The sequence below is a fragment of the Chinchilla lanigera genome, unplaced genomic scaffold (assembly GCF_000276665.1).
Source record: "Chinchilla lanigera isolate Chin_1 unplaced genomic scaffold, ChiLan1.0 scaffold00010, whole genome shotgun sequence".
Classification (NCBI taxonomy): domain Eukaryota; kingdom Metazoa; phylum Chordata; class Mammalia; order Rodentia; family Chinchillidae; genus Chinchilla; species Chinchilla lanigera.
This window is the reverse complement of record NW_004955411.1, coordinates 12,932,775-12,946,669: the sequence shown is the minus strand read 5'-3', so window position 1 is coordinate 12,946,669 and position 13,895 is coordinate 12,932,775. Positions and strand designations below refer to the sequence as shown.

The 13,895-nt window shown below is 46.6% G+C and overlaps 1 protein-coding gene and 1 long non-coding RNA gene across 2 annotated transcripts in view; one reads left to right on the top strand and one right to left on the bottom strand.

The window, feature by feature from the left end:
- Positions 1-345: 345 nt before the first annotated feature.
- Nt5e (5'-nucleotidase, ecto (CD73)) overlaps positions 346-13,895 on the bottom strand; it is a 55,089-nt gene continuing 41,539 nt past the window's right edge. Inside the window, exons 4-9 of the mRNA XM_005377700.2 lie at positions 8,662-8,859; positions 7,454-7,608; positions 5,463-5,568; positions 4,445-4,594; positions 3,096-3,296; positions 346-1,008 (exon numbers count right to left, since the gene is read on the bottom strand). Of these exons, the coding sequence (XP_005377757.1) occupies positions 845-1,008; positions 3,096-3,296; positions 4,445-4,594; positions 5,463-5,568; positions 7,454-7,608; positions 8,662-8,859 (974 nt within the window). The 3' untranslated portion in view covers positions 346-844. The remainder of the gene's footprint in view (positions 1,009-3,095; positions 3,297-4,444; positions 4,595-5,462; positions 5,569-7,453; positions 7,609-8,661; positions 8,860-13,895) is intronic.
- LOC102019483 lies at positions 1,016-7,386 on the top strand. Its single transcript, XR_259935.1, has 3 exons — positions 1,016-1,177; positions 6,429-6,533; positions 7,154-7,386. It is a non-coding gene; the product is annotated as an uncharacterized LOC102019483 (long non-coding RNA).

The window sequence follows — 13,895 nt, the reverse complement described above, 5'->3', positions numbered from 1 at the left end:
ATTTACCGTTATGACAGGAGCCAGAAGAGGAAGGAAAAAGAGAAAAAAAACAGAGACCAGAAGTACAGCTTTGTCATCCATAAGCTTGGGGCCACTGATAGTTATGAAAAGAGATTTCTGTTTGTTTGCCTTGTTTTTATTTATTTATTTATTTATTTATTTTTTGAGACATGGTCTTGCTCTGTAGCTCAGCTGGCCTTGAACTCACTATGTAGCCCAGGCTGGCCTCAAACTCACGGCAATCCTCCTGCCTCAGCCTCCTGAGTGCTGGGATTACAGGTGTGCACCACCACACCTGGCTGAAAAGAGATTTCTGAACAGCAGCTTGATGCAGATGAAGGAGTGTTCAACTTGATGTTTAAAGACCTAAAGTCCTGGCCTTGATCTGTCACTTTTAACTAGATGAACAGAGCTGAACAAGTCAACTCTTTCTGAGTTTTAGTTTGCTCGTGTGTAAATGAGGAAAACAACACCTAAATTACCCACCAAAGAATGTTATGGCCATTAAATGAGGCAATGTGCCTGGTCTGTGTAAACTTATAAGTTGTTTCATGTATTAGAAATAAGATAGGTGAGAGAAAAATTGTTTCTGCGATTTAAAGTTGCTAACAAAATGTCAGGAAAATTTGGATGTATAAACTAAACATGGTCGATTTACTTCTCCATCTGTTCATTAAGTTGCGACCCTGAGTGATGATGTCAGTTTTCCTTTCACAGTGCTCTAAGCTTCAGCACTTAGGAGTCCGTGAGGACAGTCTGTGATGTAACGCCAGGTCCTGAAGGCAGGTTGGAATCTCACGTGGAAGACAAATACAGTTCATATTAATGGCAAGGAGAATGCTGGCTATTGGTACAAGAGAAAGGTCACTGACCAAAATGAAAGAAATATTAAAGGAAAGCTTCCGTGGCAATAACTTCCCGCAGAAAACTTGATCCGACCTTCAACGGCTGGGTAAACTACTTTCATCTTTGAGATGTACTGAGAAACCACGTTGATATCTTGGTCACCTGGAAAAATGCACACATTTAATTTTAGCTACAGCAAAAGTAATTATCAATTAAAAGGAAGTGGGGAGAGGATAATGTATTTCTCTGAAGCCTTTTGTCATTTTAAAGGGAAAGCATTTCTTTTTATTCCAGGGATAAAGTGTCACAGAAGACAAGAACACTGGTGATCGTAAGTAGAAAGCATTTTTTTTTTGCCTTTTCATGTTCCAGATGTGAAACATGCCTGTTGTTCATTATTGGGTAACTGGAACAAAGTTATTTGTCTTACGTCTGAAAATGTCTCCATAGAGGATGTTAACATCATAGACTTTGACCCACTCCAGAGCCAAGGGCATTAGGGAACTGGGTCAGGAGCAATTAGTTAAGAAATAAAAGTGGCTTCTTTTGCTTGCCTGCACAAAGTTATTCCCACTTAATTAATGGTAGGACAGTGGAGCCTTTGTTCCCGAAAGAGAGGAGTGCTGACAAAGAACTGCTTGCCCATAGCTATATCAAACTCATGGAGACCCAACAGAATTTATAAGTGTTACTCCAGTATTTAACTCTCTGCAGTGATCTCACCATTGGGTGTGCATTAGAATTATAAGAATAGGCTTAGCCCAAACCTTGTTAAATTACAATCTCTTGCACTAGGTCCTTCATGTGATAGTGCTGTTTTCCAGTGACAAAACAGCAGGGAGTTAGCAGCATAGGGCTCCCCATGTTTTCTGGCGGAGGCACTGTTATTTAATTTCATGTACTCTCTGTGATTTCAGTTTGTAGCCAAGAGTTCAGAGCTTTCAGTCTTGGTTCCTCAGCTTTCTGCATGAGTCACTTCTCTCTAATATCCATCAGTGTGGCTTGAGTAATGCACAGTTCCAGCCTTTTTGTCACATGTGCAGCTTTTAAGCCTGCTCTTCCACCTTCTCTCATGGGATGCACAGAAGTGCTCAGTGCTTTTCCTCCCAGGGCTCCCTCCTTTGGCCTGGTTCTGCCCTTCACCCTCCTTGGAATAAGCAGCTAAAATGGCAGGCCCACTGTTACAAGGCTGGAGGAACCTGTTGAGCTTCCAGAGATTCAGCGAAGCTGTGTGTGCATCTATCCTGCGAGCTGCCGCTTTCTGTTCTAGGGAGAGGAAGAGGTGTGTGTTCCATACCAGTGGACTTTACACACGTGAGGCGGCTCTCAACTGGATTTCCAAAAGGGAGGTTGGTATGGAAGGAAACTCAATGCTGCTGAAAACTTCGACTGATAATCAGTTGTGGTTGTTCCTGTAATTAGCTCTACCATCCCACTGTACTGAAAGGACACTCTTGATGACCTACTCATACTAAAAGCTTCAAGAAAGCAAATTTAGATTATTTAATATGATGGTTTTCCATTCCAATCTGAAGTGTCTGAGGTGTGATTTTTCTGCAAATGTAAACAGCCAGGCATGGTAGTACATCCCTGTAATCCCAGCACTCAGGCTGAGACAGGAGGATTGCCAAGAGTTCAAGGCCAGCGTGGGCTACATTGTGAGTTCAAGGCCAGCTAGAACTGCATAGCAAGACCTGTCTCAAAAGAAAAAAGAAAGAAAGAAAAAAAACCCAAACCCTCACATTTCACAATTTAAATAGCTGCTTAGGTATAAACTAAAAAGATTTTAAAACATTTCTGATTTAAAGGTGGGTTTTTATTGAGATGGTGGTGTATGCTCTGCAACCCAGCTACTTGGGAGGCTGAGGCAGGGGAATCACAAGTTTGAGACAAGTCTGGGCAACTTAATGAGACTCTGTCTCAAAACTGAGAAGTAAAAAGGGCTGGGGGATGTTGCTCAGTGGTAGAATGCTTGCCTGACATCCATGAGGCTCTGAGTTCAACTCCCTGTACCCCCATTAAAGTTGGATTTTCTCTGGGGTTGGATGGATGGATGGGTACGTATCCTGGGAGAGTGGCAGGGTACTATTCCTCAATGTAACGTTGCTGTTTTCCAACAAGCAAAGCGGTAGGAAGTCAGCAACAGAACTCGCTCTGGTTTTCTGACTTTGCTCTCTTGACACCCTCTTAGCCCAGCTCTGTTTCTAAGTACTTTTGGGATAGGCAGAGGAACAGACACGTGTGCTTACCAGAGTCGTGTTTTAATAATCCATTTTTTATCATCTGGAATCCATCTCCACCATTGGCCAGATAGCTTGGAAGGATCACCTTATATATCCTATGCATTTCGAGAGGCTCATAAACGGGCACTCGACACTTGGTGCAAAGAACATGTAACTGGACCACTCTGTCCCATGGTCTTCGGGAAAGATCGTACACCACATGGATTCCTAGAAAAGAAACGGCTCTATATTTTCACTAGATCCAAAGGAAGTCCTGTTGCCAAGACGTGGAATTGAGATACTAGGCTTGGTTGTCCAAGTTTGAGTTTGAATGAAATTTCATCAGAGGAGTAGAGGTGACCCTGCCATTGCTCTTGGTTAGCTTTTTCCTCCAACATTCCAGGAAATGTGAGAACCACCTGAAGGAAAGCTGGACCTGGATTTGCAAAGGAAAAGTACTGCCCCTCTTTTAAAGCCTTCAGTTAACTGGTCCAGTAACTTGATGTCATGGCTTTGGAAAAGAGAAATAGGAGAGGCACAGTGCATTTGTAACAATTTAAATTAAATATAATTTGTGGTAGGCTGACTCAGAAAGCATGCAGCTACCCAAAAGTTGGCTAGAATATCAAAATACTGCTCTTTCTTCAGCTCCCTCTTGAGAAAACGCTGGGTGTCAGGGTTACCCCAGAGGCAGCAGCCGGGGCCCCATGCTGTCACTGCTCACTCCCAACAACTGTGTTCTGCAAAGGGAGGACCTGCCAAAGCTGTCACACCCAAATGTGGATGTGCCCACGATCTACTGTCAAAAAGTGAGACCGCCATATGGTTTTAGAGTGAAGTAAGATTATTAAGGATTAATTCACTGGATTGTGGAATTAATTTTTTTTTTTTAATTTTGAGAGGCCCTTAGCAATATGCCAAATACTTGTTTGCATTCAATCTTCACTGTAACCTAAGAGATAATCAGGACAGGGTTTCCCATCACACACGTTGAGAACTTGCCCCCAGACAGTGGGACATAGAATGAGCTGTTTGAGGCTGTCTGTGCAGCAGGCTGCCTCTCCCCAAATCATCCTTTATCAATATTGATTGGGCACTGTGTTTCTTTCAATCTGGGTATGGTTCCAAGGCAATCAATGAACAGAACTCTTTTTTTTAAACACACCAAGTGCTTAAACAACTAAGATCTTAGTAGAACTCAAGGCAGCTGAATTGCTTAGTGTTTAGAGGACCAGCTCCTTTGAAGGGCCCATCTGATGCCAAATCAGATTTAGCAAATATTGTTCCTTGCCACGGGCTCCTCGCTTTGACCCCAACCTGATTCCAGTGGCTCTGGAGTCAGTAGCCACTGGAAGTTGGGTAGATGAGTGACTTACCGCCCACCTGCAGGAATTCTCCAGTGGACTGGCCATAGCGATGTACACTGTGCTCGAAAGCCTGCTTCAGGATGGAACCATTTAATTGGACCAGGTCAAACGTGCCTCCAAAGGGCAACACAGCAGCCAGGTTCTCCCAGGTAATGGTGCCTGAGGGTAGCCACAGATAAGGCAAGAAGGAAGAGAGACCAGGTCAGTTCCCTCAGAGTGAGGGGAGGTGGTGAAGGGGTCAGAGAGGCTGCACAGCAGCATCCTCTGTGTCTAGTGAGTGAACTTCGAGAATGCATTGAGAATGTGGGCGTGGCTCGTCAGCACTTGGCAGTGGTGAGAGGATGGAGCTCAGCAATGGCTTTCGTGCAGTCAGCCTCTAATGTTCCAGCTTGGAGCTGGACCCTCAGTAGGAAAAGCACTGCTCAGTTCTCTCAGACAGTGTCTTCCTGCCACCTGTCCCTTGGAGGCTGAACTTGGAGGCTTACTCATACTGATGGATTTGACCATATTTCAGACAGGGCTACAAGAATGTCTCAGATGTCTGTCTAGTAGATTTGTTGTACCATATGATAGATCTGTTCAGTAGCTTTTTTTTTAACCATATGATATAATCTTGGGTAGCTATACATGTACTAAAATAACAATTTAATCCAGTGATATCTTTTTCTAGCACACAAGGTTGGTGGTTTTGTCTTTCTCTTTTCAGATGGATGCCAAGGTTGACACTGCCAATATTTTGCATAAATCGGGAGCAGTAGTTAGCTTTGAAAGTCAGAAATTTAGACCAAGCTCACATTCTGTTGGCCCTAGTGGCTGCTTCCCTGTGTGACTCCATGAGAATGCATGTGTGTGTCCTTTGGGACGGGCATTGAACTTCACTAACAGCTAACCCCAACCTAAAGGACTGACGCTTTGGCACATGGCTGGCAGCAGAGATGATTAGAAGCTGCCTATGGAGATGGAGTCCAGGGAGAGGGAAGGCGGGTCAGAGAGGACACGACTGAGGACGCAGGGCTGGGGAGCATACCGTTGTTCCGCTCATCTATGGGTGATCGGATGCCGCCTCCATTTATAATGCACATGGACACGTGGCTCCAAAACATTTCATCTGGATGTCTCAGGTTGTTGTTAATCTGCAACAGTAGCACAGATTTGCATGCGTTATTCTAGGTCTTCTTCACTGGGAGCAATTCCAGGATTCTACTTATCTCTTCCTCTGCTGCTGTATTCCTAGAGATTTCTCCACCATAGTCAGAACTAGTTTTATGCTCCATGAGTCAAAAAACATTTATTACTTTATTTATCTTCTACTAGTCTATTTACCTTCTACTAGTTGGAAGCACAAATTATGATACTGTGACCAGGTCCTGTTTCAGGCCCTTAGAGACAAAGAGCTCTGTATACCCTCTCCTGAATCCCCTGTTCTTTGGGCTAGTGGGCCTTAGCAAAACTGTCTCGCAGAATCTGGTCCTCACATCAAGACTGGAAGCCGGCATGGGGTGCCCTGCAGTGCTGTCCCACAGAGGCTCCTTGTGCGCAGCATCAGACCTCATGCCAACCCGAACCAGTCTCCTTGTCTGTGTTCCCCAGGCAGCTCCCAAGTTGGCAATTTTGGGGGTACAGAGATAGCCTCTTGAAAATGGGGAGAATCAGGTTCATTCTTACTTTTCTTTTAATTACAATAATGCGTCTAATTATAAGACATAAAATAAATACATTGTCTTTGTTTAGAAAAATAGCACAAAAAGTAACAGTTCTATATTTGCCCTGCTTTAACAGAGAAGTGTACACTGCTGACTGGGTTTCTTTCTAGACCTTGCTCTGGACGTGTACATACTGACTTCTCTTTGACTACTTCTTCCACACTCCCTGCACGATGCTGAGGTGTCAGCATGGGCCTCCTCTTGGAAAGCATGACTTTCCAAGCATGACTTTCCTCATCTTGGAAAGTCATTTACTTGGCCAATGTTTATTGAATGTGACTTTATTCCAGGTACCACATGTCCAGCATGTGGGTGTGGACAATGAACCCATAGGACGGCATGTTTGACCTGGTTCAGCCTGGTCCCCAGAGAATAACCACGGAGATCTGCGCCAGGTAAGTGCTCCTCATGGGTTATCTAGCTCTGGTCAGGGACTTCTTATAGTAATGGAGTGCCAGCATTCTATGCTGGGGAAAGTGGCCCAGTTTCACAAGGGCAAAGTTCCCTGGGGACAAGTGGGCAGACGGGGGAAGACCAGTCTGGCCAAGTTAGATCTCAACAGATGTGTTTCATCTACCTGCAGTGTGGCAGAGTTTGTGTCTTTGGATCATTTACCTACAAAATTCAGACATCCAACAAGTATACCTTAAAGGTTTAGCTCTTATACAGCAATAAAGTGAGGGTCAGTCAATATAGTTCAGGCACCATGCCAGGCTGCTTGGTAAAAAAATCAGGCAAGTTTTGGTCTGGGCACAAAATTTGTAAAAGTCCTCAATTTTTTGCTGCTCTGTTTGCCCCCTTGTAATGATGAATTGATTGTGTTGACTTGAGAAGTTTAGAAGCTTAACTAAATTGGCTAAGCAATTCTACATCATAGGGTATAGAAGACCCATCCCAGGCTGGCTTGCCACCTGGATGGTATAAAGGGGAAATGAGGAAGGCTAGATCTGCTTCTGTTCTTCGGAGGAGTTCCAGTCTTTGCCTTCAGCTTGGATGTTGTCTCCTGGCTTTCCAGAGCAGACTCTTTGGCTTCTGCTGTGGATCCTTCGACCTTCTGGCATAGATTCTTCAGCCTTCCACCACAGACCCATCGGCCTGGTACGGATTTGCCCAGACACTGCAGTGAGCTCCAGACCTCAGACTGAAACCTTCAGTCTCCAGTGCACAGACACCCTCTGCATGCTTCCTCATCTGACTCTGGCTGACTGATCTGTGTTACACCTATTTCTCTAGTAAACACTGACTGATACACCAGCCATTCTCCGTCTTCCTTCCCTCTTCCTAGGCAGACCCTTGGCTCCTGCAGGTGACTTACCGCAGCGTCACAGATCAGGTTGCCAAGGTTGCATTCCATAAAGCGGCATGACTGGGTGGAGCCATTCAGATAGACAAGTGTTCTCCCCAGTTCCTGAGTAGAATAATTAGCCAACTGTATCCTCCATTGGTTAATGTCTGCTTTTATGTTTGGATCTAGGAGGAAAAGAAGGAAAGAATTGAGAAGGGGAAAAAGGAGGGATAGAGAGGGAAAGACTTTAGCTCAGGCAGATCTCATTACGCTAAATTCTAGAGAAGGACTCACACATGAACTAGCTTACCTGTCATAAGTACACATTTCTTTCTGACACCTGTATCATTTTTGTTTCATCCATGAAATTTCATTAGGGATTTCTCTTTGTTTCCTGGCAGTAAGACTTGGGCTGGTTCTTAATGTAAGGGTATGCTGAACATCTTAACATCAACTTACCAGGCCCGGGTGAGCACCTGTCAGCTTGCTTGAGATGGCGCTGCTGGGGGCGGGGGTCTCTGAAAGGCGCCGGGAGCGCACAAAGGGCCTGTTGAAGGGTGTGTGCAGTCCTGGGCCCCGACCTCACTGGCTATAGAGAGGCTGTGTTAATTACAGCCTTCCTGGCTCTGTGGCACCTCAGTGCCCATCCTTCCTGTGCTGATCATGGCAAACAGGGCAGGTGTAGCGAGACAAGCACAGGAGTGTGTTCACACATATGATGAAAACGGCCATGTAGTTTTACTCTGAGTCCCAGCAAAATGTAGGCGAAGTATTCTATCTGGGGAATAAAGAAACTGAGGCACCTGCCCATGACATACTGGCCCTGCAGGGGGATGCTGTTCTGCCCAGTTTAAACCCCCGTATTTCGATGATCAGCTCTCCTCCGCACATGGGCCAGGAGTAGCACTGGCATGTCAGGATCGTGCTTCTAAAAGGCAAGAATGGCAGTGATGTATAGTCCCGTGTTAAGAGGAGACGGAGGGCTGGGGATATAGCTCAGTGGCACAGGCGCCTGCCTGGCAAGCGCAAGGTCCTGAGTTCAATTCCCAGCACACACACAAAAAAGAAGCAAATGGGGATTTTGGCAGTTGGGAGTTTTAAATTTCCTTATCAATGAAGAGAAAAACTAAATACTTCACAAGTATTACAGTTTAAAAAAACATTTAAAAACAGAGGGTAAGGAAAGGAAAAGATAGCCACCTAAGTTTTGAATAGTGGAAAAGTCACCTGTCACATACCTTCAGGAATGCTGGCATTTAGAAGAATGGGATTCCCGGATGAAGTGACGACATTTCCTTTTTCATCAAACTCAACCTTCAGATAGCCTAGGTACTTGCCAAAAGCATAGGCCTGGACCACAGGCACCTTCCGCCCATCATCAGAGGTGACTATGAATGGATACTTCCCAGCAGGCACCTCTTTGGAAGGTGGTTTGCCTGAAATTAAAAACCCTGAACTGATCAAGTCAGCCTTTATACAGGGCTGGCGGCAGGCCCGCAGGCCCCTGGCTGGGTGACACCGAGTTTTAAACTGATGATTTGCCAGCTGCTTCTCTACATAGCTGGTCTTTCAGAGCCCTGCCTGGGCATTTGCTTCTGTTTCCGAATGCCGTTTTGGCGCATGAATCCTTCCATTCTCAGCTCAGTAGGCATTTACTAAGCGTTGCCTAAGTCCAGGGCATTATGCCTGGTGCTGGGCACACAAAGATGAAACATTGCTCAGATTATCCTGTCTTCACCCTGCCTCTGGCTTCGTCCCCTAGCTGGGTGGGTTAGCAAAGCCACTTTGCTTTACTGTACTTCAGTTTCCTTGCCTGTAAAATGGACAAAATAGTAATTCCCATTCCACAGGGCTGTTGAGACAATTAAACATCTAAGCTTCTTAACACAGTGCCTGGTAGGCATAGTAGGTACACAATAAATGTATACTTTTTTTGGTATAAGACGGTGGTTATCTTTAGACATACACTCAAGAGCTTAGCATCACCAATGGAAGGTGAGCAAAAATGACACAGATCTGGCCTTGGGCTTTGCTGCTAAATTCTCTATTGTGTTAGGTGCCTTTGGGAAGAGCCACATTCACCACAGGGCTCACCAGCATGCCCGCTACCCTCCCCCACCACGTTCTGCAGGCCTCTGTCTCCAAGGGGGCCCTAAGGAGGGCCTGGGAGCTACTCATCACCAAGCAGCTTCCTACACACGTGCTTGCTGGAGGGCAGGAGTGCGGCTGTACTGGGAATGCGGGGCCTGGCATCTTACCACTTGGCTTATTTAAGTTCCACGCCTACTGCGGTTCACGGTTTATCTCCATAGAGACAATGATATAGTTTGGGCTGTTTGGAACCAGAGACTCTACAACATTAGACTACATCACTGCTGTTCCTGCCTTTTAAATGCTCCGGGACAAAAGCACACAGGCTCTGTGAGGAACGAACAGTTTAAATTAGAGAAGCATGTTGTGTATGGCTGTTGTCTTTCCCTTCTCCCCAAGAAAACTGCCCAGACTTGAGACAGCTCCTTGCCCAAAGTGCTTTTCTTCTGCTTTTTTTCTCTTTCACTGATATCCTAAATAAAAGCCTGAGAGTTCGAGGCCTCTCCTGAGAGTCTCCATAACTCTGGGCGTTCTCAGTTGACACAGCCCCTCTGCGCCTTCTTGGTGACTGTACTATGATTTATCTTTCAGCAATCATTTATGTGCTCCATGCCACCATGGTCATACACTGTCACCGCTTGTCACCTCCATCACCACAGCCCCGATTACTTCTTCCTACTGGATGTTTGCAGAGGGCTCAGGAAGCTTCAGCACAAGTTAGCTATACACACAAACCAGCTCTGAGAGGTGGCCATGCGTCTGGACTGGGAGCTTAGTCCTCCAAGCTTCCCATGAGGCAGGACTTATTATTAACCATACTTTATAGAGCACAGAAGACTGATCACCTTAGGCAAAGTGCCCAAGGTCACAGAGCTGGTACCCCTTGGGGAGCAGTAACATGCTGGATCTTGTGTGCATCCCCTCTCCATCACCTGTAGCCTACTGTGTGTTATTCTCAGAAAGTCTGCAGGCTGCTTCCCAAAGGCCACTTAAAAAAATCGAATGCATGCTGAGTGTGGAACTTTCAGTCTCAAGCTCTTCCTGGGCTTCTCTCCACCCGTTCTTACCACGTTCTTACACCAAAAGTGACCTCCTCCCCAGCACAAGGACCACAGGACACAAGTACTGCAAATACCAGCACTGAACAGCAGCCCACAGATGTTGCTAACGTTAATGTCCTGCTTTCTGGCATGCTCTCAAAGAAAGGCAGGTGTAGAGCTTCCTCAGAGCTCGGCTATGACAGTAGCAGATGACCTCACGCATGGTAGAGCAGCAGGTAAGATGGACACAACGTTCTTTCTTGTTCTGCTCTGAGCTGGTTCTCCCTTGGGCAAGGCTGGCGCCTGTTTTTCACTTCTGGGGCCTCAGGGGTTACAGGAGTCCCCTCTCAGCATCCTCTCAGCATGTTCCTCATCTGACCTCAGATATTTGGGAAAGTGCAGTTCCCCCAACCTTCCACGGGATGGCGGAGAACCACACCCTATCCAGGAGGGAAAAAAACACCAATGTCGCAGAAATCAGGAGTCTGGCAGTTTCTTAGAAACGCAAGAGAATTGCGTGTCTGGCTTTTAAAAGCCCTTTCCCCCTTCTGTACAAATATCTGCATTTGAACAGAATGTAAAAATTGGAGGAAAATGACCAGTGAAATGTCTCACAACTTAGTATGCACTCTGCAAAGGGGAGTGAGCAAATCCAGCTCCTGTCTGACGGAATATTTTCTAGTTTGGAAAGTCCGCGATGTTCCTTGTATTAGAACAAAACATGTGTCATCAGCATTTTAAATGGATTAAATCAGGAACAAGAAGGACGCTTCTGATGTCCCTGAGGCAACGGCAGGACTCAGTTGGCTAATACTTGCCTCCTTCCCACTGAGTCCGCTCTACACCCCCTTTCCGTTTGACAATCCCAGAAAAACACTGGCAGAGAAAGCAACCCAGGGCTTCACGTTTTCCGTACCATCCCACGCTGGCCAGCCAAAGACTGTTAGCCTCAAAACACCCTTTCTACACAGAGGCGCACCTTTGTCTCTAGGTGCCTGACTCATCACCTGGGCAGGACGGAAACTGTCCGTCAGACTCTGTTCCGGTCATCGAGCCAACAACCCCTTCAGGAACCAAACCTGGGGGCGGGGAAGCTGCAGCCAAGCACTGACATCTGGAGTTGGTAAGTCAGGCTCTTCACAGCACTGTGCTGGTGTCTGGGGAAATCTCATAAGGAACGTGGTGATCTCAGCTGTGGGTCGGAACGACTGTCCTCCCAGCATCACACGGTGAAAGGTACTGGGGAGAAGGCTTAACTATAGCGGTTTCAGCTGGATGAATTGGAGAATGTTTTGACTTATATGGGAGCCAGTTTGAGAACTTCAGAGCTGGGGTCTCTCTTAAAGGACTTTCCAATAATCCCAAACGGCTTTCCAGTGAAAGTCCAAGAAATGAGATCCTCTGGGGAAGCACATCGAGCAGAAAAACTAAGAAGGCACAGTCTTCCGTCCTGGGAAGCAGTTAGCACCTTGTGGTGTGCGTGGCCTTACTTAGGATTTTACGTTGGTCATTAGCTTTCTCGTACTCACCTCTGCCAAGGGATCCTGCTGTTTGTTTCACAGTCATTCTTTTCTCATTTCGGTACTGGATTAGTCCCTTTGCCTTTGCTGGGACACAGTACCTGCCCCACCAGCTTAACAGAGGACAAGCTGAATTTGCTCACAGTAAACCTGTACTCTGGGGGCTCCAAGGCAGAGACCTCATGGTGCAGGGTGCGGAAGAGCAGCGCTGCTTGTTCATGGCCACTGGGACGTGGAGTGGGGAAAGGGCCGGAGAACTAACAGAGATCATGATCCGCATGGGAATCTGCTTTACTGGTCTGCTAGGCATTTCTCGACCCAGTCAAGTTAACATTGTGGGGATTAATGGCCACAGGTAGTCTCATTTCACCTTGGAAGGCAGCTTCATGACACGTAGCCAAAACTAAGCAGTGTTGTGAGGCTGCAAAAGTCACTAATCAGAAAGCTCTGTTCTTTTGAGACAGGGCCTCACTGTATTGTCCCAGGCTGGCCTTGAAATTGTGATTCTTCTGCTCCTGCTCCCTCAGTCCTGCTCCTAGAGGCGTTTGCCATCACACTTGGGTCTTGGCTGTGCTCTGTAAAGGAGGCAGGGGCCGAGGCTCCGCCATAGCTGGAAGTTTACTGAAAGGATCCAAGCTGGTGACCACGGGGTCTGACCGCCGCCAGCCCAGGCTAACCAGAGATCATATGAAGCCTGTTCCATCCTGCTACGCTTTTACTCCTGCGAAGATGTCAGGCTGTGGGTTAATGAGGCCCAGGAGCCATGGCTGCACCCACAATCCCATCATTCCTCAGCCTGCTCTCCACAGGCAAACGCTGCGCCCTGTGCATTCCCAAGCTTGTCCCCGGCAGGCAGCCACAGCTCCTTTCCACTGAACTCCCCTCCAAAAGTCCCATTTTGTCCTTTTCCTTTCACAGCCCTCCATCAGGCTCACAGCCCTGTAAAAGACCCTGCAGCCTGTATGAGAGCTGCCAGTCTGGTCTAAGTGTCGGGGGATCCCTCCAGATTTGTTTGAAATAAACCTGTCCTATTGAGCATGGACCTTTGTTTTTTTTCTCCTTTTTTCATAACAGTAACACTGGGAAAAGCAAGTTTCTGTGCTTACCGTGTTCTAAAAGACCAAGGGAGCCAGATGTGGTGGTGCATGCCTGGTATCCTAGGTACTTGGGAAACTGAGGCAGGAAGGTTTTAAGTCTGAGGCCAGTCTTGGAAACTTAGCAAGATAGTCTCAAAATACCTTTTGTTTTGCTTTGTGTTTTGAGACAGGGTTTCCCTATGAAGTTCAGGCTGGTCTTGAACTCACTATGTAGTCCATGCTCAATTTGAACTTGCAGCGATCCTCCTGCCTCAGCCTCACAAGTGCTGGGATTACACGTTTGCGCCAGCATTTTCAGCTTCAAAATAACATCTTTTTAAAACGGGAAGGACATCATCTTTGAAACTACTAGGCTACTAGCTATACGTCTGTCCTTTGGCTGATTATTCAGGTCACTCACTAAATCACAGATGTCAACAGCTCTTAAGGAGTATCCCAAGGAAACAGTGTCTTGGAGACTGTTTCTCTGTCCACGGATATGGACAATGCTAAGATGGCTTTCTCGTTCTGAAAGGCAGGATCATCTAAACTGCAGCATGTTGCAGACGAGGGAAGAGAGGAGCAAAGACTGCAGAGGACCTCACGGGGTTTTTGCCCTTGATGCTCCCTGCTTAACTCAGCCCCGATGCTTCCACGGCGGCCCACTGTGCACCTACCATTCCATCGTGAACCCCATTTTCCTCCCTCCCTCCCTTCCTTCCTTTCTCCTTCCTCCCTCCCCCTT